The sequence below is a fragment of the Lagenorhynchus albirostris genome, chromosome 9 (genome assembly GCF_949774975.1).
Source record: "Lagenorhynchus albirostris chromosome 9, mLagAlb1.1, whole genome shotgun sequence".
Lineage (NCBI taxonomy): Eukaryota > Metazoa > Chordata > Mammalia > Artiodactyla > Delphinidae > Lagenorhynchus > Lagenorhynchus albirostris.
The window spans coordinates 35366985-35388692 of NC_083103.1; the positions used below are offsets into that span (position 1 = coordinate 35366985).

Genomic DNA, 21708 nt, shown 5'->3' on the forward strand with positions numbered 1-21708 from the left:
ATTTTAATACATCTTAGGCCCCATGTATGCAATACTGTGCCTCCTTATTAATCTCCTCATGGCCTCAGGTAGCCAACAAACCACCAGATAAAGAGATACAAACCACCTATTGTATTTCTTTTTAGTCCTTTCCATTTGCAATTTTGAAAGCTCAGGAGTGCAGGTGGATAGGGGGAAATGCAGGCCACTCTCTCATTATCCATTTCAATTGATCCTTTCACCTCCTACCTCTCTCTGCCACTGAGGCCACGGTTGACCAAAAGCATATTTAAACCCACCAGGCAACAAGAGGAAAAGATAAAGGTTTTGGAAAAGACAAAATGAGAAATAGGTTTATCTACTGATGTCATTAGAAGATAGGGCAAAGTTAAATTCGGAATCCACCTAATGAGGTTGGGATGAATAAGCCGCAGGGTACAAAGCATGAGTAGAAGTGTGAGGGTCTCAGCCAAAATGAGACAGCCAACATGGTAATGTCTGAGCTGTCGTAACAATTAAGCAGCCACTCTCTACTCTGCCAAAACATCTACAACATGGACTGTATTAAACTGGCCACCTAGACCGTTAGATTCATTCCCTCACATTATTTAAGTCTTTACAGCTTGGCAGCAGCAAAGGCTTTTTTTCCTTCAGTATTCAGAGGATGTGTTATGTTTTTTAACAGCACAACTATCCATCATCTGCTGACTACAGTACACTGCTCTATCCTGTAGGTTACCAAGCTACCAGGGCCTCCATAGCCAGGGCAGCCTGTACCCTCCAAAAAGGCTGTCGGCTGCCACATGTCTGGGTCAGAATATGTCTGAAAGAAAGAACACAAGGTGGAGGGAACAAAATGCCAACATGTCTTAGATCCAAAAAAGCATATTCAGCATCTACTCCAGCAAGAAGGGAGACAAGTGAGAAAAAAAAAAAAGATTGGGCAGCTACGGTAAGTAATCTTTGCTCTCCGGCAGCACGCTGCACTGTCAACCCAGGTATCAATTCAGATGACTGCAAACCCCCTGCCGGTCTACTACAGAGGCAGCCCTGGGAAGGTGGAATGCTGGGTTGCTCTCCAGGGTCCTGAAGGCAAAAAAAAAAAAAAATCATACCCTAACTAGCTCACCTAGCTCACTGTGATGAGCGAGAATCAGAGAGATGCCCAGAAGCGTAGAGGTGGAAGATTTAGAAACAATCTGGTCCTAGCCCCTCTTTTTATACCTAGGGAGCTAAGGCCCAGAGACAGTAAATGAATTTCCTAGGGTCATACAAATTTAACAATTTCTTTCATCTCAAGTTTTCAATCCAGAATGTTTTTGTGCTAAAAAGCCAGATTTTCAAAGTAGAGAAGCGAAGAGTATCTATTTTGTTTAGGAGACCCAGGAAACTATAACATATGAGTTTCCTCATTCACCTGCTGTATTTACACCTCCTCCTAAAAGCTCTGACGATTTTGGCTCATGGCTTGAGGAGGGGGGAAGTAAATCTCTGAACCTCTTCTCTCACAGAAATATAAGAGGAAAGACGCCATACCACATTCTCAAAGCCCTGCCAGGACCAACGAAAGATCGTGTTACATTGGAGGGGATGTTTCCTTCCCCATTCAGCCTCAGTTACATATTTTTAAAGAAACTCTGCAATTACTTATTTTTAAAGGGACTGTGTTGGCATAAAAACCGTGCACCATGATGTTGCAGTACCTACCATGGAACTAAAAGACAAACTACGGGGGAACCATGCCTAGGATTTGGCAGTCAGAATAACTTCAGGGACCTCAAACCCTACACTGCACCACCGATCCACATTACACACTAGATCCTCATCCACGGGACACGAGCCACTGTTTTTATACAGGTGAAAATCTGGCTAAATTGTATTCATTTTCAATATGATACTTTAACATCTTTTCTATATGATGGTATATGTTTATAGTACTTCATGATGCTGTGTGTTCATATAGTAGCTTGAAATTTTCTAAGGGTTTTGCACACACTCTCTTGCTACATTCCTACAACAACCATATGGTAGAAGAGTTACTATTACTCCCATTTTACAGATGCAAGCAGAGTTTCTGGCATAGGGAGGGAGGAAAGATTAGAGGACAAGACGACGGGAGGAATCTTCAAAGAATGTAAGACACAGATTTCCTGATTTCATATCCCTGCATCATTGCATTTAAGTCACATTTTATAAATGGCAAAACCAAGACAAAGGTCCAGCATTCGCTACAAGTTTAGGTTAGACCACAGAGCCCATATGCCTGGTCACTTGGAGAACAGCTTTTCTTCCCCTGTCCTCCCCTCCCCTGTCATATTTCCTTCTCTGTCTCTTCATGCAGGCTTTCTCTCACCGCCAACTTCATCCACTCACCCATACACACTCTTCTCTCACCAGCACTATAACTGGCTGTGTAGTGCTTGTAAGATGAACCTCATTCTAAGCCCAGTTCTCATGTGACTCGTATGGAATCACATCACACAGTGGCAAAAACTGTAAAGCTGCAGAAATTGTCATGCATTTTCACCTGGGATGGTAAGAAATTGAGAGGCTATTCCATGTCCCCAGGAGCTCTTTCTCCTGTTGTCTCCCAGACCTGATCGTCTCTAGCAGAAATCTAGCAATCCATCGTGCACTTACAACATCCCTTGCACTGTCGCCTTGTACTGTTACTTAAATTTACACGTGGGTTATATCCTATCTTCCTAGCTTGCTTGTCATCTCTTCCTGGACAGAAGATCTGGTGCTACCGGGTTAGCTGGACATGAGGCATATGCTGGATTCTCAGTTTTAATTTTGATGATGAGTTGTGTGCATGTGTTCCCTGTTTGTGAAGTGAACAATCTGTCAGTAGGGGAAGCAGGAGACTGAGAATCTTGGCCTGGCTCCTTTGGAAGCGTTGGCCTTTGATCTTCATCTCTTAATTTCCCCCTCCTTACTCTAGTGCAAATGTTCGTATAAAAGAAAGTGGAGTACATTATACGTGACTTAACTACCTTAAGGAATGTGTGGTTTGATAATATGATGTTTGTGAATACTTTAGGAGCTCTCTGGAAAGAAGATGCCGTGTCACCATATTTCATTATGAAAAACCTAGAGATACAAACAGATGCTCACATCCTGAAGTTACTCTGAAATATTCAAGAGGAACCTTGAATTACTGACTTGTTCAGTGATTTATAGTAAGTTTGTTTTCCTGGTTCTGCATGTTCTTCAAAATCAGTTGTACGGAAACACTGAATGCGCTCTGCAGTGAATAAATAGCGTGCGTTAGAAGTAAAATCTAAATATGTTTACTGTCTAGAATATAATCATTAACGGTCAGAGTGACAACTGGGCTGCAGGTGTGTGTGTGTGCACACGCGCTCTGTCTACCTGTGCACATTTGAACAAATGAGGTGAGAGTTCAGAGCTCCATTACAATGGGACTGTGTAAGAGAAATTTTTGCAGCAGTGAGGCAAGAGGAGGTGGGTTTTGCGTGGGAGACCTGCATATTGCAGAAAGTTCTGGCTGAAGGCTGGATACGTGTACCATTTGAATGGAAAACACTTTTGAGTCCATTCCTCCACTGTCACTTCAAGACTAAGATGCTGGGAGTAACGCTTTTCAGTTCTCTCTACTGCTCAGCTGCTATCATGAGTTGTCAGAACAGCCTGTGCACAAGGCTTCCATCTGAGTCCACGATTTCTCTGATAACCAAGGACCAGGGCCAATCACTGGGGGGGCCCTGGTGGCTTCAGAATTCAAAAGTACTGGACAAATAAACCATGGATTTCCTGATGGCAAGAACTCCTAATGCTTTGTATCTCCACAGCCTGGCAGAGATAGTGTGTCCAATACTTTCATTGGATGGATTGATTGAAAATTAAGAGGTACCTAATAAAGAGAAGGAAAGAAAATCCCTTTTGTGGTGAAAGAACTCTTAGGCCCTGAATCCCCAATGTCAATGGATTGTGGGCTTTGAGTAATGGGGAGAGGCCACGGGGTGAGCCGAGAATGGAGCAGGGGAAGCTGAGGAAGATTAGTTCAGGCCTCCTTCTCAGCTTTGTTGGCAACTATTAATACCAAGGCAGCTAAAGAAAGACCTAAGGCAGTGGAGATAATCAGGCTGACCACCCAACTGAGTGGTTCCTTTTATGTTTCTAGCTTGAGGTGATCTGCTACCCACACTCTGGGAGTTTCTAACTAGGCCCAGCTGAACAGCTGAAGCAGGGAGAGAAGTGTGTCTCAATAGCAAGCAGAAAGTGTTCACCTACCAACTAAAATAGCGGTCGCTTTTCTTGTGACAATTTGTGTTATTAGGTCTGAAAGGGCTCTGTTTCTCAATTCTAAAAAATGTAGAAAATCCTGCTACACTCCAGTTCCTCAGAGCAAAAGAACTGCCTGGCAATCTTCTCTTCCTGATTTCAAGTGTTTTTATGGTTCCTGGACCTTCTGTAGATTCTCTCTCCTGGGAAGACTTCCTGGCATGGTTATAACTTTGTCTTGGGAAGGACATGAATTTCAGAGGCAGAGAAGAGAGAAGACAAGGCTGGGAAGTTAGATCCTGGTTCACAGTTTTGGCTCTATGCTTTTTATGTTATGTGATTGAGACTGAGTTACTTACCATCTCGGAGCCTTTCTAATTCCAAATCTGTAAAATGGGTCTAATGAAATTGCCCGCACACCACATGGCCGTCCTAAGGAGTATTATACTTAGCACATTAGCTGGCCTATGGTAGATGTGCGATAATAGATGGAGGTCCCTTCCCTATGCCAAGGCAATGGGTTCCATTAGTAAGATTCCACATCTTACCCAACAACTCCAAAGACTGGCAATACAAGACAAGGGGAGAAAAATACTAGAAATAAAGAACAAACTGCTAACACTGAGGCTGGCTCTTGCCTTGCCTCATATTCTAAGTCCAGTGACAATAGTCCCTCCCGTTGGAACTGAGGTTACATTCTATTTCTGCAATCCTGCTGCTGCTAAGTGGCAGCTCTAGGATTTGATTTTTTTTTTTTTTTTTTTTTTTTTTTTTTTGCGGTACGCGGGCCTCTCACTGTTGTGGCCCCTCCCGTTGCGGAGCACAGGCTCCGGACGCGCAAGCTCAGAGGCCACAGCTCGCGGGCCCAGCCGCTCCGCGGCATGCGGGATCCTCCCGGACCGGAGCACGAACCCGTGTCCCCTGCATCAGCAGGCGGACTCTCAACCACTGCGCCACCAGGGAAGCCCAGCTCCATCATTTTTAAATGATAAAAATAACAGCCTGAGTGATGAATTCATCTATGTAAAGCACTTAGCACTGTCACTAGCACAGTCAACACTCAATAAATATTATCTATCACATCACCATTTATCATCTACCCAGCACAACTCTAGCAGGTGACAGGTTGAGAAAAATAAGACAGTGTAACTTTAAGGGTAAAGGAATCAAAAAGGAAGAATCTCACGGCAGTATGAAATACATAGCTTAGAGAATAAAAATCAGCCTTTCTGAATTCACTCTCTGTGAGGGTGGCCTAGATGAGTAGTAGAGTAGCATCTTGATAAATAGACCAGAGCTTCTGCCACCCTAAAATCAACCAGTGCTGGCTAGCAAGAAACTTCTGAAGAAGATATGTCTATTCCATGTAATAGACACTAGCCCACCTTAAACTTTCCTCCTCCCTACTGGGGATCTGCTTCAGGTACTTGGATTTCCAGGGTCCCTCACTTATTTGCTGCAGCCCAGCCTGTCCTCCAGCTTCTACCCACCCTCTATATTTTTTTCAGGGGAAAGCACGAATGCAGTCCCCCACTACCACAAACTATGCAGTCCAGTTTCGCACATTTGGGGAAACCACAGGTGCCCCCTCTATTTAAACCACGGGTTTTCAAACGCGAGTCCATGCACCAAGGCTAACCTGCCTGCCTAGGAACTACCCGGAGAGCTTATGAAGAATATGGTTCCACCCTCAGAGAATCTGATCCACTAGGTCAGAGATAGCACCCGGTTACTCATATGCTTTTTATAGGTTCCCCAGTAATTCTTAAGTGTACTCAGGTTTGGGAACTCTGTTTCTAGACTTTTCCTACACCAAAATCAAAATTTACCTCCTCTATGGCCCAGTCGTTCCCAGCCTCTCTTTCCCTAACCTATCTAAAAAACCCATTTGTGTTGGGTCCATAAATCATTAACTGGCAACAACTTTATGCTTTCCCTCCAAGATCTTACATAAAAACATGTTATGTCATGAACCAAAGTATAAAAAGTTTCAAGAGAAGGGAAATATTTAGAATCTCCTCAATCCATTCCATATAAATGGGGCTGACCCTGAAGTATACTGTGGGTTCCAGCTCTCCTGTTCTCTCCCTACTTTCCTGGTAGAGAGGCCAGGATATACAGTAAATGAAAGTTTGGAGACGAAGAGACACCACAGATGTGCAGAATAAATAATAATAGAACAGTAACAACCACCACCACGTACTGGGTGCCAAAGGCCAAGCACCACCCAAAGCACCTTATGTGAATTATCTCTTCTAACATTAGCATCTGTGAGTATGTACTAGTATTAGCAGTCCCAAAACTGGGATGAAAAGATATTAATGTGCCCAAATTCCCACAGCTAACATGGCTGAGGATGGCAGGGGAGACTATTTCAGAGGGACAAGAGCATTTTGCAGGCAGGAAACCTTCGATTAGCAGAGACATATCCTCTCTCCTCTTTTGCCTCTTCTCTAGAGAGGAGAATATGGGGAAATAGAAGATAAAACTTTTGAAAAGAGGAAGCAAAAAAATTGCAAAGCAAGGAAACAGTGGTGTCTCCAGGACTTTTCATTTGGGAATTACTAAACGAGGCCTTTGAGGCTCCTTTCTGGCCTATGGCATAGGGGGATATGCAGGACCCTTCTTCTCTCCCATTGGGGCAGCATGAGTGGTGGGTAGGGGGGAGCAAGCGTGCTCCCTGACAGGCCACTTTAGTTCTAGAGAACTGAAAGAGCCAATAAGCTCTTGAAGGTGGAAGTGGAGTTAGTGACTGAGGGCTGGCTTTACCCAGACTGCCCAGCCCACGGTAAAAAGGAGTTTATGGTTTCTATGGAAACGTGGTCCATAGGCACACACATTACATCTAGTTGAAGCCACGATTCTTCAGAAAAATCCAGAAAGTGCCCAAAATAGATGACATCAAACTGTACCAAGACTCACTTTAAGATGGCGGGACTTCCCTTAAACCTGACACTAGTTTCTGTTCTCTGCCTCTCTAGGTCCTCTTCTAAAAAGAGACTGCGGAGCTGGAATGGCAAGTACATTGAAGCATCATCTCATCAGAAATGCCTGACCTTGGATTATGCTTCCTTCTACTGGGTGCCGGAAGGGAGGCTGTCCTCAACACGCCTGTACCTTATCCTGGGCCCAAGAGAACAAGTTCTGTGGCCAAACAATCATTTGAACTTTGACAGTATCATTAACAAAAACCAACAATTCATAGCTACCTTGCAGCACCAAAAATTCTCTATAATAGGACTCAGATCACTATCCGTAAGGACTTTCAGTGGGCTCTGGAGAAATCAAAATATTCCCCTTGACCACCATCATCCAGCTGTCCAGCCACAAGTGATCCAATAGAGACCAACAGTGTCCTTTCTTCAGCTGGCAGTCAACCTCCCTGCCCAGGGACGGACACAGGAGCCAACATCTCCTTCTCAACCCAACCCACAACCTCCTGTAAAAGCCCCGACTTTAAAATAGTCCTGCCATCCTCTGACAAGCTGGGAGGATCATTCCTCTGCAGAGGATAAATGGCATCAATTCCAAAAGATTCAAAGAACAGCCTCTTTAAGAAGCTGCCGTTTGGAAAAGCTATTTAAGCAAAGCTGTGCTTGATGAAGTCGAATAGGATTAGCCGCTCCACTAGCACCGCCTTCTCAGATTCAGTCGAAGGTAGACCAGCTCATTCGCTTCCAAGTGGAACGAACTCAACAACAATATATCACACTTAACTGTGATCACAGCTCCATGGAATTCCAGCTAGTACCTGGAGTACACTGAGGTGCACTTAATATTCCCCCATCTATAATCAACCTTTCGTACATTTCTTCCTAATTGCCGGATATGTTTCCATTTTAATGAACTGTTTTCTTAACATATTACAGATGGTCATTCCAGCACGCCTAATGGCCCATTTTGGTATGTTAAATGATGATTAGGGTCCTTTGGTTTGTTTCCCAGCAAGGCTTGGAGGGGGTTGGCTTTATCCCTTCCCCATTGCTCAATTTCAAGGGCACAATCACGAAAGATCAAAGGCAAAGTCATACCTGTTGCAGTCGACGTGCAGCAGGAGATGGGAGGCACTAACTGATAGTGCGACCTTGTGCCACTGTCCGTCAGCCATCCGGTACGGAAGTGCCTCTGTCCTAGGCTTGCCGTTATGTATGTAGTGGTATCGAATCTCGTCCCTCAGACCACTGCTCTCCAGTTCGAAATAGCTGTATGTAAAGAACAAAAATGTGTTTTATTTTACACAGCCATCATCAATCCTCATGACTTACTACCAGGGTTCCCAGAATCTAAAATTAGCTCAGCTTGACCCAAAGAACCACAACCCACAATCAATTGTACGGTATGGAACCCAATACACCTTTTGTCTGGGAGCCCTCACGGTGACAGCTTGAAGCCCTGAAATGGAGACTGAATGATCCGCTGTGAGCGACAGGCCACAAGCTAATTAGCAAAGCTTGGTGCAGTGTCGCTTAAGCATAGTTCAGAGAATGGAAATAAACTGTCAGAGAAGAGATGAGTAAGGCTTTTTTCTTTTTTTTTTTTTTTTACTTCCCTCTGGACAAGAAGCTATAAGTGAAGAACAACTCTTAGATAATCAATAGGGGAGCAAAGTTTGAAGCTACTCACATATGTGTCAGTATTTCAAAATTTCATGGAATGAAACATACAATTAAGTTTTTCTTTCCCCAGATTGTTACCTTCTTTTTTCAGACCCATGAAAAACTTTGAGCACCACCACTGCAGTCTGCACTTTAGTCATAAAAGGGAGCCAACCTTGGGACACTCCCCAGTCACACACCAGGGCTGATACTTTCACGGTTGGCAGGCCTACTTCGTCTCCTACGTGGCCCTTCTGAAATGTGTCACTATGGTCATCATCAACACAGGGCCCAATCTCACTGCCGAGCACTGCACTAGGCATTTAACGTATACTATCTAATCTATCACTCACGAAAAACTGTAAGACTGATATTACCCCTTTTGAAATATTAAAAAAAACAACTGAGATTCCGGAATTAAGTAACGTACCCAACCCAGGATTTAAACTCAGGTCTAGATGTAACAGTCTACGCACTTTATACCAGTTTGGCGCCCATCCCAGAGGCACAGGACAAAGTAGTAAAGATGGCCTCAAGTGGCACTATCTCCCAGCAGCTTATTCATACAGACAACTCAAGAACTACTCGCCTAGACAGATAACCAGGTTCAATCCCAAGATCTGCAAGGACCTACTGCTTCTCCTCTAACCCGCTGAGTTGGCCTGACCCCACTATCCCGGGCACATCTAATCCAGACCATAAAATGCATCTTCCATGAGGACTGAGATGAATATATCATGAAACTCAGCCTCTATTATGCATAACTTCCAAATCTCACGTCACCGATGAAAACAAATGCACATTTCTTGCTCATCTTTCACAGAGATCTTCCCCAGAGAGCACTGTAGGGGAAGCAAAATCAAGACCAGCCTCTGACTATCTCATTTGCACTATACAAAGAATCAGGCCCAAGACGACAAATTGAAAATGTTACTTATACTATTGCAGCCGACTCCTGGGCCCAGGTACATACTTACTAGTAATAATATAATACATATTTTTTTAAGACTACTAAGGAGGAAATCCCTTAATAAAGAAGACATTCATTTTAAGAGAATTTCCCAATTTTTTTCTAAGCAGCCAGAACACTGGAAGGATCGAACAATCAGAAGACTTAAAAGGTCAGGAAAACCTTAGAGATTATCTAGTCATTCATTAATTTATTCGTATCATGACTGAACACATAGTGAAAAGCCAAGATAGGATTTAAAATACAGATCCTGTTCTCAAGATGCTTTGAGAATAGTGAAAAAGGAAATAAAATGTGTGCCCCTCCCTCCAAAAAAGCTAGAAATTGGCCTAAGAGAAACAAATGGGAGGCAAAGCTGTCATTTTAAAAGTGACTGGCGGGCTTCCCTGGTGGCGCAGTGGTTGGGAGTCCGCCTGCCGATGCAGGGGACACGGGTTCGCACCCCAGTCTGGGAAGATCCCACATGCCGCGGAGCGGCTGGGCCCGTGAGCCATGGCCGCTGAGCCTGCGCGTCCGGAGCCTGTGCTCTGCAACGGGAGAGGCCACAACAGTGAGAGGCCCGCGTACAAAAAATAAAAATAAAAGTGACTGGCATGTGCTGGAAATGGGCCAAGTGCTTTCATAAACATCTCAATTAATTTCTTCAAGGTAAAGATTATCATCACTATTCTACAGATGAGTTCACAGATGATCAGAGATATTAAGTACCTTGCCAGAGACCACACAGCTCCTGTATGGAAAAGCAGTAGGACCTGACACCTGAGACTGTACCAAGATCAACACATAAGAACACTTTCAATCACTTTATTTTGACCAACAAGCTACTGCTGGGGGAAGAGACATGACCTTGAAAAGACCTCAATCAATGACAATCAAAAATACTCCAGATAACTTGAATAATAAAAAAAAAAGAAAGAAAAAGAGAGGCATATATATTTAACAAGATTTGATCATTATTCCTGGGGTTATGGCCTCAATGCTCAATGTATTATAAATAGATCTTTAAAGATCATTTTGCAATGAATTGGAGTAAGTGGGTACCCTTGGGATAATCACAAGTATACAGTTATGAGAAAACAAATGTGCCCCAATGTTAGGCAAATGGATACTTGTGTCTTGGGGTAAAGTATCTGACAGCATCATGCACATACACAAAAACTGCTGTATCTCAAACAACTTGGGTGAAAGTCAAGATGATGTGTTTAATTTAAAAACAAACAAACAAACATGTCAGAGCTGAGAACTGCTTACAGGTGACAGTAATTCCCCAGCATTTCTGGCCTGCAGACAGGGCCAAATCCTGTGGCCTGAGAATGCTCTCAGGCAATTAAAAAAAGAAAAAAAAAAAGTTGGATAACTGCAGAAGTGGCCCTAGAGATGACAAAGAAACCAGATGGCTAAGTGATTTCTGGATAAAAGTGTTTCATGAGGGGCTTCCCTGGTGGCGCAGTGGTTAAGAATCCGCCTGCCAGTGCAGGAGACACGGGTTCGAGCCCTGGTCCGGGAAGATCCCACATGCCACAGAGCAACTAAGCCCGTGCGCCACAGCTACTGAGCCTGCGTTCTAGAGCCCATGAGCCACATTACTGAAGCCCGCGTGCCTAGAGCCCATGCTCCACAACAAGAGAAGCCACTGCAATGAGAAGCCTGCGCACCGTAACAAAGAGTAGCCCCCGCTCCCTGAAACTAGAGAAAGCCCGTGCACAGCAACGAAGACCTAATGCAGCCAAAAATAAATAAGTAAATAATTTTTTTTAAAAGTGTTTCATGAGTGCTGGGAAGGGAAAAAGGCAGGATTTCCAGGCAGTAACCCTCTGCTAATACAGATGTACGGCTTAGTCCTGAAAGCAACATGGAGGAGGTGGCCATTCGGCCTGACAGTGCTTGACTGTAGCCTAAAGGGTAGACTCATGATTTGTAGTAGAGTCTTGTTACTCAAGGATGGTCCACTGACCAGCAGCATCATCACCTGTGGAAATTCAGCTTATGGGGCCCCAATCAAGACCCACTTGAGTCAGAATCTGCATTTCAATAAGATCCACAGATGATTCATGTACACATTAAAACTTAAGCAGCACTGTGGTAGAGTACACCAGGTGTTGCTTTACTTCCTGGCCAACTAGTCATGGTAAGGAAGGAGATGTTATGAGCAAGTAAGAGCCATGTGGTGCTGGCAGGGAAAGGAAGGCCACTGGAAGAGATGGTAAGCCAGTGTCCAGTGAGCTCTCTGCCCCGAATGCTTTAGGGTCCTCCCAGGAGTTTGCAGGGAGGGGCAGCTGTATGGGTGATAACGTTACCAGCCAGATTTTGTGAGCAGCAATTCTCCCCTTAGCCTGGGACCTCAGCCAAGTGTGCTGTTCTACTGAACTGTCTCGGCTCCCAGAAAAACCTGTGCATCCTTCAAATATTTGAAAACAGCAATGACAGTCACTACAAAGTGTTCTCTTTCAGACCAAGCATCCCCAGCTCTCTCTTTTAGACTCCTGTCCCCCACCCAGACTGAGTCCTTCCTGGTCAAGGATGCTGTCTTAACTACTCTTTGCAGATCCTTCCCCAACTTGGTCACCACGATCTAGGTATGGTAAAACGGATCAGCTTCCGCCGTAAATACAGCATCCGGGAATAAAGACTCCTCCTCTGGGCTGTACACAACTCTGACTGCATCCTAACGCTTACACTGACTTCCAAACGTCTAATACTACAAGTCGTTTGATACAAGATGCTATGAGGGTGAATCATTCCCATCCTGTATTTACATAGCTCAAGTTTTTTCAACCTAAGGCCTTGCTTAAGTGCTAGGCAGACCCTATCCAGAATCAGCATGAATAATTCTCCAAAGCCCACCCTTGAGTATTAATCAGTTACTATGAACTGAAGTCAAATTTCACAAGACTGCCTGAATCCCATGCTATATTCATAAATAAAATGTAGGAACAATAATTCCAAATGACATAAATAGGTTAAGATCAACAAAGTTATTTTTATTAAAATATTTGGCATTTTCCTGAAAACATACCACGGAATCCATTTCTTGAGAATATTAGATAGACCGACAAGATAACTATACACACTCAAAAGTCTGAAGTGGTTATTGCTGGATGAATGTGTTTCTTCCATATACTAGGATGAAAACAGCAAAAGTTAATTTTAAAATGGTATCAAGAAATTCCCTGGCAGTCCAGTGGTTAAGACTCAGTGCTTTCACTGCTGTGGGTCCAGGTTCGATCCCTGGTCGGGGAACTAAGATCCCACAAGCCTAGTGGCACGACTAAAAAAATAAATAAATAAATAAAATGAAATGGTATCCAGTGCTAATTCATTAGTAAAGACAGAAAGTTTCTAAGCAAAAGTCTCTTTTCCAGCGATTCCACAAGCATATATATTGACTATTGGAGAAATAACTAACATCCCCAAAGAGCTCCAGAGTCACTGTAGAACTGGCTTACTTTCCAATAGCTCTCCTGTGCCCCTGAACAACCACCTCCTGGAAGTCTGGGTGGGGAGGTCACGGCAAAATGGATTTGGGAAACAAGGCCACTCCTACCCAATGTGTGTCCCTGGCAGGGTTACTGGGACAGGGAGAAAGCCAGGCAGGCCACTACCTACTTTCTGTAAAGGGAAACAAATCACAGGTATAGGAAGCACCTGTGTGGACCATTCCCCCAAATCCGGAAAAATATCAAAGATGATTAAAAGAAAAATTTCCTAGCACATGGTCTAGAATTTTGTAGGACCTTAGGAAAGGTTAATTCTACCTTTAACAATATAGCTAATACTTCTTTAATAATAGCCAAGCAAGACTCTTGGGCATATATCCAGAAAAGACAAAAACTCTAACTCGAAAAGATACATGCACCCCAACGTTCGTAGCAGCACTATTTACAATAGCCAAGACATGGAAGCAACCTAAATGTCCATCGACAGATGAATGGATAAAGAAGACGTGGTGTGTATATATACACACACACCCCCAATACATACATATATACAATGGGATATTAGCCCTAAAAAAGAATGAGATAATGCCATTTGCAGCAACATGGATGGACCTAAAGATTTTCATACTAAGTGAAGTCAGTCAGACTAAGACAAATATCACATGATATCACTTACATATGGAATCTAAAAAAAATAATACAAATAAATTTATTTACAAAACAGAAATAGACTCACAGACATAAAAGTCAATCTTATGGTTATCAAAGGGGAAAGGGAGGAGAAGGATAAATTAGGATTTGGGGATTAGCAGATACAAGCTACTATACATAAAATAGATAAACAAGGACCTACTGTATAGTACAGGGAACTACATTTACTCTCTTGTAATAACCTATAATGGAAAAGAATCTGAAAAACAGATGTATCTATGTATAACTGAATCACTGCTGTACATCTGAAACTAACACAACATGATAAATCAACTATACTTCTGTTAAAAAATAATAATAGTCAATACTTATGGTGCTTATTACCAGAAAATGATTATAGGTCTTTATATTTCATATCAAAATAATCTCTACCGCATCCTATGAGGTATTTATGTATTTGTTATTTGCTTTAACAGACACTTCCACAGCACTATGTACCAGGCACTATTCTACAAATATTTACTTATTTAATCTTCACTGCAACCTCAAATATTACCAACTATTACCATCCCCATTTCATAGAAGATGGAACCAAGACACAGATTAAATAACTTTCCCAAGGCTACACAGCTAGGTAAGAGCAAAACTAGGATTCCAACGGGGAATAGTCTGGCCCCACGGTTCCTGCTTTATGCAGCCTCCCAAGTCCACGCTTTTAACCACTACCTCACTTTACAGAAAAGAAATTTAAGATCTGAAGCTCGTACAGGTGACAGAACTATGACGTAAACTTCGGTCTGACAGACACCAAGTGGATGCTCCCAATGGCAACATCACTTTCTACTGTGTAACGAGGCTTCAAGTATATTACCTCTAATTCTGCCAACAATCTTCAATGCCAGTAATTATATTCACATGAGAAGTATGGGAACTGAGGCTCAAATGAGAAAATGCCTTGCCCCAAGTCACATTAACTCCTAAGATTTAAATCCAGGTCTGCTGAATTCCAGAGCCCATGTTGTTTCCACCACACTGTGCTCCCCTCCCAGATACAGTGACATGACCCTATCAGGGTCAGAGGGCAAGTGAATTCAGGTAGCCCCCATCCCTGGTCCCCACGATGCCACGGCATCCCCCATTTCTCACACCATGAGGAAATCATACATGCACCCCAATGTTCGTAGCAGCACTATTTATAGTAGCCAAGACATGGAAGCAACCTAAATGTCCATTGACAGATGGACTCATGTGCAAGCCCCCATTCCTCACAGTATGAGGAAATCATCATCTACGGAGAGAAACGCTGTAGCTATTCCTAGAGAAGCTCTTTTCCCTCTCCTGGCCCTTTGCCCACCGCTGGCATAATGAAGAGAAGAAGCCAAAAATACCAGGAAGGTATATTATGTCCTACCTCAGGCCAGGGGCTCAAGGACTATGTGTGCGGAAAAGAGGCAATGGCACAATTTTTAAGTAAATAATAATACAAAGAGCACTGGCCCAAGGATACCAAGATGTGATTTCAACCTTCAGTCTGCTATAGACAAGCCATGTAATCTTTGGTAAATATGTCTCTGCCTCTCCGTGCCCCGGTTTCTCATGTCTGTTAAAGAAAGTGATTAGATCTGATCCACAGAGCCCTAGGATTCTTTGGAAAAGCCTTAGGGGCTAGCACAGAGGAAAAGGATGGGGACACAACCTCTTTTTAACCAGAGCAGCTTCACTCTTACCTGTTATATAAATTGGAGTTTCCCATAAGTTTGTTTGGATGAAAGCAATCTGCTTCCAAACACCATGGGGAAATCATGGTGTCAATAGTCTTAAACCACTGAACTAAATAATCTTTAATAATCTCAGGTCTAAATTCCTACAATTCCAATACTACTTTGCAAACTGATATACTTTAAAAGAAACTGAATAATTGGTTGCTTGGTTAGTTTCATTCTACCCTTGACCTTTCTGGCAATGCTTAGGTTCCAGGTTCCTTAGCAGCCTGGGGGATAGAGGACAGGAGATGGCAAACATGGCAAATGTAGCAGATGTAGCTAATATTCACACCTTGCCTTTCTCCCTGGACACACACCGGACTGTATTTCTCAGTGCCCTTGAGTCTAGGGGGGTCCATATGACTAGCTAGCTGTCACCAACAAAACATGAACAGAGGTGATATGAATGACCAACACTAGGCAGTTAAGAGAAGGGTGTCTTATCTATGCCAGTTGCGGAGGGCCTAATAGAGGATTCAGAGCCCTTAGTGGGTGGTGGTGTCATTAGATGGAGTAAGTCTGAGTCCTCAAATGACTGCAGGAACACCATTCCTCCCATAAGGACTAAACAAAAATAAAGCTGTATTGTTAATAATCCACAGAGATTTAGAGGCTATTAGATTACCTTGACTTACTAATGAGAAATACAGCAACATGAAACTGAGGAAAGGTTAAAAAAACTGAGAAGTAACCATGGACATGAAGCTATTGCTAGGCTATAAATAGAAAGGAAGGACAGGAGGCATGAATACAGTCATCTCCAGTCCTATATAAGATAGATAACCTGCATTGTATGGCCTAATATTCTGTTGGGCAAATGATATCTTCCCCAAAATAGTCACAATAGTATCGCCCATCTCATGTGGTCTTCTACAATGCAACCGTGACTTGTTTCCAATTGAAAGGAGGGATCTATGTCCCCTCCCCTGGAACCTAGGTAGGCTTCTCAGTGCTTTAAGGGCAAAAGTGATGCCTGATGACTTCCAAGACTGGATCATAAAACATGGTGCAGTTTCTATCTCATTTGCTAGAACACTTGAGCTTGAAGATCTGAGTCACTGTGTAAGAACCCTGACACCCCTGATGCCATCATGCTGTAAGACAGGCCAGCCCAGACTGGGCAGACTACAGCTAGGTACTCTGGTCAACACCTCCAACTACCAGGATAGACCCCAGCCAGCCACCAGTAAAAATACGAGACATATGAGTGAAAACCCATCCAGATGGTTTCCCCAGCTGTCCACTCTTCCCAACTGAAGCCACAAATATTGTGGAATAGAGACAAGCCATCCCTCTCTGGATACTGTCCAAAGTTCTGACCCACAGAATCTGTGAATGTAGAAGTTTGGGGATGACCTGTTACTGAAACTGGAACACTCTAACTTCAGGTATACAGGTTTTACAACTTTAAAAATTGAAACTATCTTTTAGGTATGTGCCTACTAAATGCCTGGGGCCACTGGCCACTGGCCACATGATCAAATCTCAAAGTGCCAATTATCTGCTTACAGCCCCACAGACTTATAACTATGCATTTTCTTCCAACATAAAAAATGGAATTCTGCCCAGAAAATGCAATGGAAACAGTATCAATAAATCATATCTTTTAAAATGCATCATTTTCAGTAGCTATTTAAAGAAATAAATACTGAAGGAATACATTGGTATCTCTCTCACTAACCCTTTTTTTTTTTCTTGTATCAGGTCCCAACATTTTGGTCTCAAACATCATGTTCAGTGAAATGAAGTGGTCACCTCGGTGGTCCTTTTATAAATCAGGTATCTTCTGTGGGTTCTAGCCCCAAGTTCTCTTCCAGTCTACAAAGTTACCAAGTTAAAGGATACTAATTTATCTGGACAAACTTCCATTAATACCAACTTCTGTCTCCTTTATTCACAGCAATGTGTGTAGTAGAAAGAGGACAGACACCAGAAAAAACATGCCTAGTATATACGAGGGGCTTCAGAATCTAGCCGGCTTGTGTTCAATCCCTGACGCAGCCATTTAATCCCTGTGTAAATGTGGACAAGATACATCCTTTCTCTAAGCCTCCTTTTCTTCAACAAATAGAAAATAATATGCCTCACAGGTTTCTTTTAAGGAAAAAAATGACATAACATTTGGAAGTCACCTTACAAAGTGCCTAGTGTCCACTTATTTCTTTCTGCAAACATGGAAACAAACAGCCTCATAGAAGGGTGATGCTGATGAAAGAGTCCACATCCTGCTTTTTCTCAGAAAGAATGTTTCTCTGCCCTCCCTCTTCCCTTGTTTATTTGACATCATGATTTTATTTGCAGTTGTAAACTTACATATTACTTCTGTACTCGATCCCCTTAGCAAACATCTAGCAAGAAATTAATGGTGACAGCAACTACAAACTGCCTCCATTATTGAAAATAAAACATTTATGTGAAATGAAATGTAAAAATCAGGCTCTTTACCCCTATTCACAACAGTTCCGTGACAGTCTTAAAAATCATGGGAGTAGGCATGCTATTCTTAATGAAGGAAAGGCTGGCTTCTAACTTTCCCAGATACGGAGAACCAGGAGAAAAGACACGGAACCTTGGAAAGCTAAGATAAAAATTTTAATTTAAAAACATTAAAAAGTTCACAGCTACCGATGAGCTAACAAAGGGGAGAACGACTGTCAGCATTTGACTAAAGGCCTCCAAATACAGTCAAATATAAATACTTATTAAGCAACCCAGCGCAAGGTATGGAGCGCAGAACCACACAGCTGTATCTTATCTTAAACCTAAGGTATAGCTCCAGATCTCCAGGAATTCAAAATTAAGATGTTTCTAAATAGTAACAGTAGTAGCTGTAGTAATGGTCAACACAAATATAGTACTTTCTAAACTTCTAAAAACTTCCTAAAGACTTTAAAGAGAACGAATGTTATTGTTCTCAAACAAGAAATATAAAGTCTTCAGTTTTCTTAACTCTATTGAATTTTTTTATTTTTATAGTTCAAAAATAAGTATCTTAAGGGCTTCCCTGGTGGCGCAGTGGTTGAGAGTCCACCTGCCGATGCAGGGGACACGGGTTCGTGCCCCGGTTCAGGAGGATCCCACATGCCGCGGAGCGGCTGGGCCCATGAGCCATGGCCACTGAGCGTGCACGTCCGGAGCCTGTGCTCCGCAACGGGAGAGGCCACAACAGTGACAGGCCCACATACCGCAAAAAAAAAAAAAGTATCTTTGAGAAGATAAACAAAATTGATAAACCATTAGGCAGACTCATCAAGAAAAAAAGGGAGAAGACTCAAATCAATAGAAATAGAAATGAAATAGGAGAAGTAACAACTGACACTGCAGAAATACAAAGGATCATGAGAGATTACTACAAGCAACTATACACCAATAAAATGGACAACCTGGAAGAAACGGACAAATTCTTAGAAAAGCACAATCTTCCGAGACTGAACCAGGAAGAAACAGAAAATATAAACAGACCAATCACAAGCACTGAAATTGAAACTGTGATGAAAAATCTTCCAAAAAACAAAAGCCCAGGACCAGATGGCTTCACAGGCGAATTCTACATTTAGAGAAGAGCTAACACCTATCCTTCTCAAACTCTTCCAAAATATAGCAGAGGGAGGAACACTCCCAAACTCATTCTATGAGGCCACCATCACCCTGAGACCAAAACCAGACAAAGATGTCACAAAGAAAGAAAACTACAGGCCAATATCACTGTTGAACACAGATGAAAAATCCTCAACAAACTACTAGCAAACGGAATCCAACAGCACATTAAAAGGATCATATACCATGATCAAGTGGGGTTTATCCCAGGAATGCAAGGATTCTTCAATATATGCAAATCAATCAATGTGATACACCATATTAACAAATCAAAGGAGAAAAACAATATGATCATCTCAACAGATGTAGAAAAAGCTTTTGACAAAATTCAACATCCATTTATGATAAAAACCATCCAGAAAGTAGCCATAGAGGGAACTTACCTCAACATAACAAAGGCCATATATGACAAACCCACAGCCAACATCATCCTCAATGGTGAAAAACTGAAACCATTTCCACTAAGATCAGGAAAAAGACAAGGTTGCCCATTCTCACCACTCTTATTCAACATAATTTTGGAAGTTTTAGCCACAGCAATCAGAGAAGAAAAAGAAATAAAAGGAATACACATCAGAAAAGAAGAAGTAAAACTGTCACTGTTTGCAGATGACATGATACTATACACAGAGAATCCTAAAGATGCTACCAGAAAACTACTAGAACTAATCAATGAATTTGGTCAAGTAGCAGGATGCAAAATTAATGCACAGAAATCTCTTGCATTTCTATACACTAATGATGAAAAATCTGAAAAAGAAATTAAGGAAACATTCCCATTACAAAAAAATAAAATAAAATAGCTAGGAATAAACCTACCAAAGGAGACAAAAGACCTCTATGCAGAAAACTGTAAGACACTGAGGAAAGAATTTAAAGACAATACAAACAGATGGAGAGAAATACCATGTTCTTGGATTGGAAGAATCAACATTGTGAAAATGACTATACTACCCAAAGCAATCTACAGGTTCCATGCAATCTCTATCAAACTACCAATGGCATTTTTCACAGAACTAGAACAAAACACTTCACAATTTGTATGGAAACACAAAAGACCCTGAATAGCCAAAGCAATCTTGAGATATAAAAATGGAGCTGGAGGAATCAGGCTCCCAGATTTCAGACTATACTACAAAGCTACAGTCATCAAGACAGTATGGTACTGGCACAAAAACAGAAAGATAGATCAATGGAACAGGATAGAAAGCCCAGACATAAACCCACACACATATGGTCACCTTATCTTTGATAAAGGAGACAAGAATATACAATGGAGAAAAGACAGCCTCTTCAATAAGTGGTGCTGGGAAAACTGGACAGCTACATGTAAAAGAATGAAATTAGAACACTCCCTACCACCATACACAAAAATAAACTCAAAATGGATTAAAGACCTAAATGTAAGGCCAGAAACTATCAAACTCTTAGAGGAAAACATAGGCAGAACACTTTATGACATAAATCACAGCAAGATCCTTTTTGACCCACCTCCTAGAGAAATGGAAATAAAAACAAAAATAAACAAATGGGACCTAATGAAACTTCAAAGCTTCTGCACAGCAAAGGAAACCATAAACAAGACGAAAAGACAACCCTCAGAATGGGAGAAAATATTTGCGAACAAAGCAACTGACAAAGGATTAATCTCCAAAATTTACAAGCAGCTCATGCAGCTCAATATCAAAAAAACAAACAACCCAATCCAAAAATGGGCAGAAGACCTAAGACATTTCTCCAAAGAAGATATACAGATTGCCAACAAACACATGAAAGGATGCTCAACATCACTAATCATTAAAGAAATGCAAATCAAAACTACAATGAGGTATCACCTCACACCAGGCAGAATGGCCATCATCAAAAAATCTACAAACAATAAATGCTGGAGAGGGTGTGGAGAAAAGGGAACCCTCTTGCACTGTTGGTGGGAATGTAAATTGATACAGCCACTATGGAGAACAGTAAGGAGGTTCCTTAAAAAACTAAAAATAGAACTCCCATATGACCCAGCAATCCCATTACTGGGCATATACGCTGAGAAAACCATAATTCAAAAAGAGCCATGTACCACAGTGTTCACTGCAGCTGTATTTACAATAGCCAGGACATGGAAACAACCTAAGTGTGCATCATCGGATGAATGGATAAAGAAGATGTGGCACATATATACAATGGAATATTACTCAGCCATAAAAAGAAAAGAAATTGAGTTATTTGTAGTGAGGTGGATGGACCTAGAGTCTGTCGTACAGAGTGAAGTAAGTCAGAGAAAAACAAATACCGTATGCTAACACATATATATGGAATCTAAAAAAATAAAATAAAAAGGTTCTGAAGAACCTAGGGGCAGGACAGGAATAAAGACACAAACGTAGAGAACGGACTTGAGGACACGGGGAGGGGGAAGGGTAAGCAGGGATGAAGTAAGAGAGTGGCATGGACATATATACACTACCAAATGTAAA

General features: G+C 42.0%; 1 protein-coding gene across 2 annotated transcripts in view; it reads right to left on the reverse strand.

Annotated features, from left to right (window-relative positions):
- NELL1 (neural EGFL like 1) overlaps positions 1-21708 on the reverse strand; it is an 859251-nt gene that overhangs the window by 718408 nt on the left and 119135 nt on the right. For both annotated transcript variants that reach the window (XM_060159518.1, XM_060159517.1), the window contains exon 4: positions 8259-8429. In XM_060159518.1, the coding sequence (XP_060015501.1) occupies positions 8259-8429 (171 nt within the window). The remainder of the gene's footprint in view (positions 1-8258; positions 8430-21708) is intronic.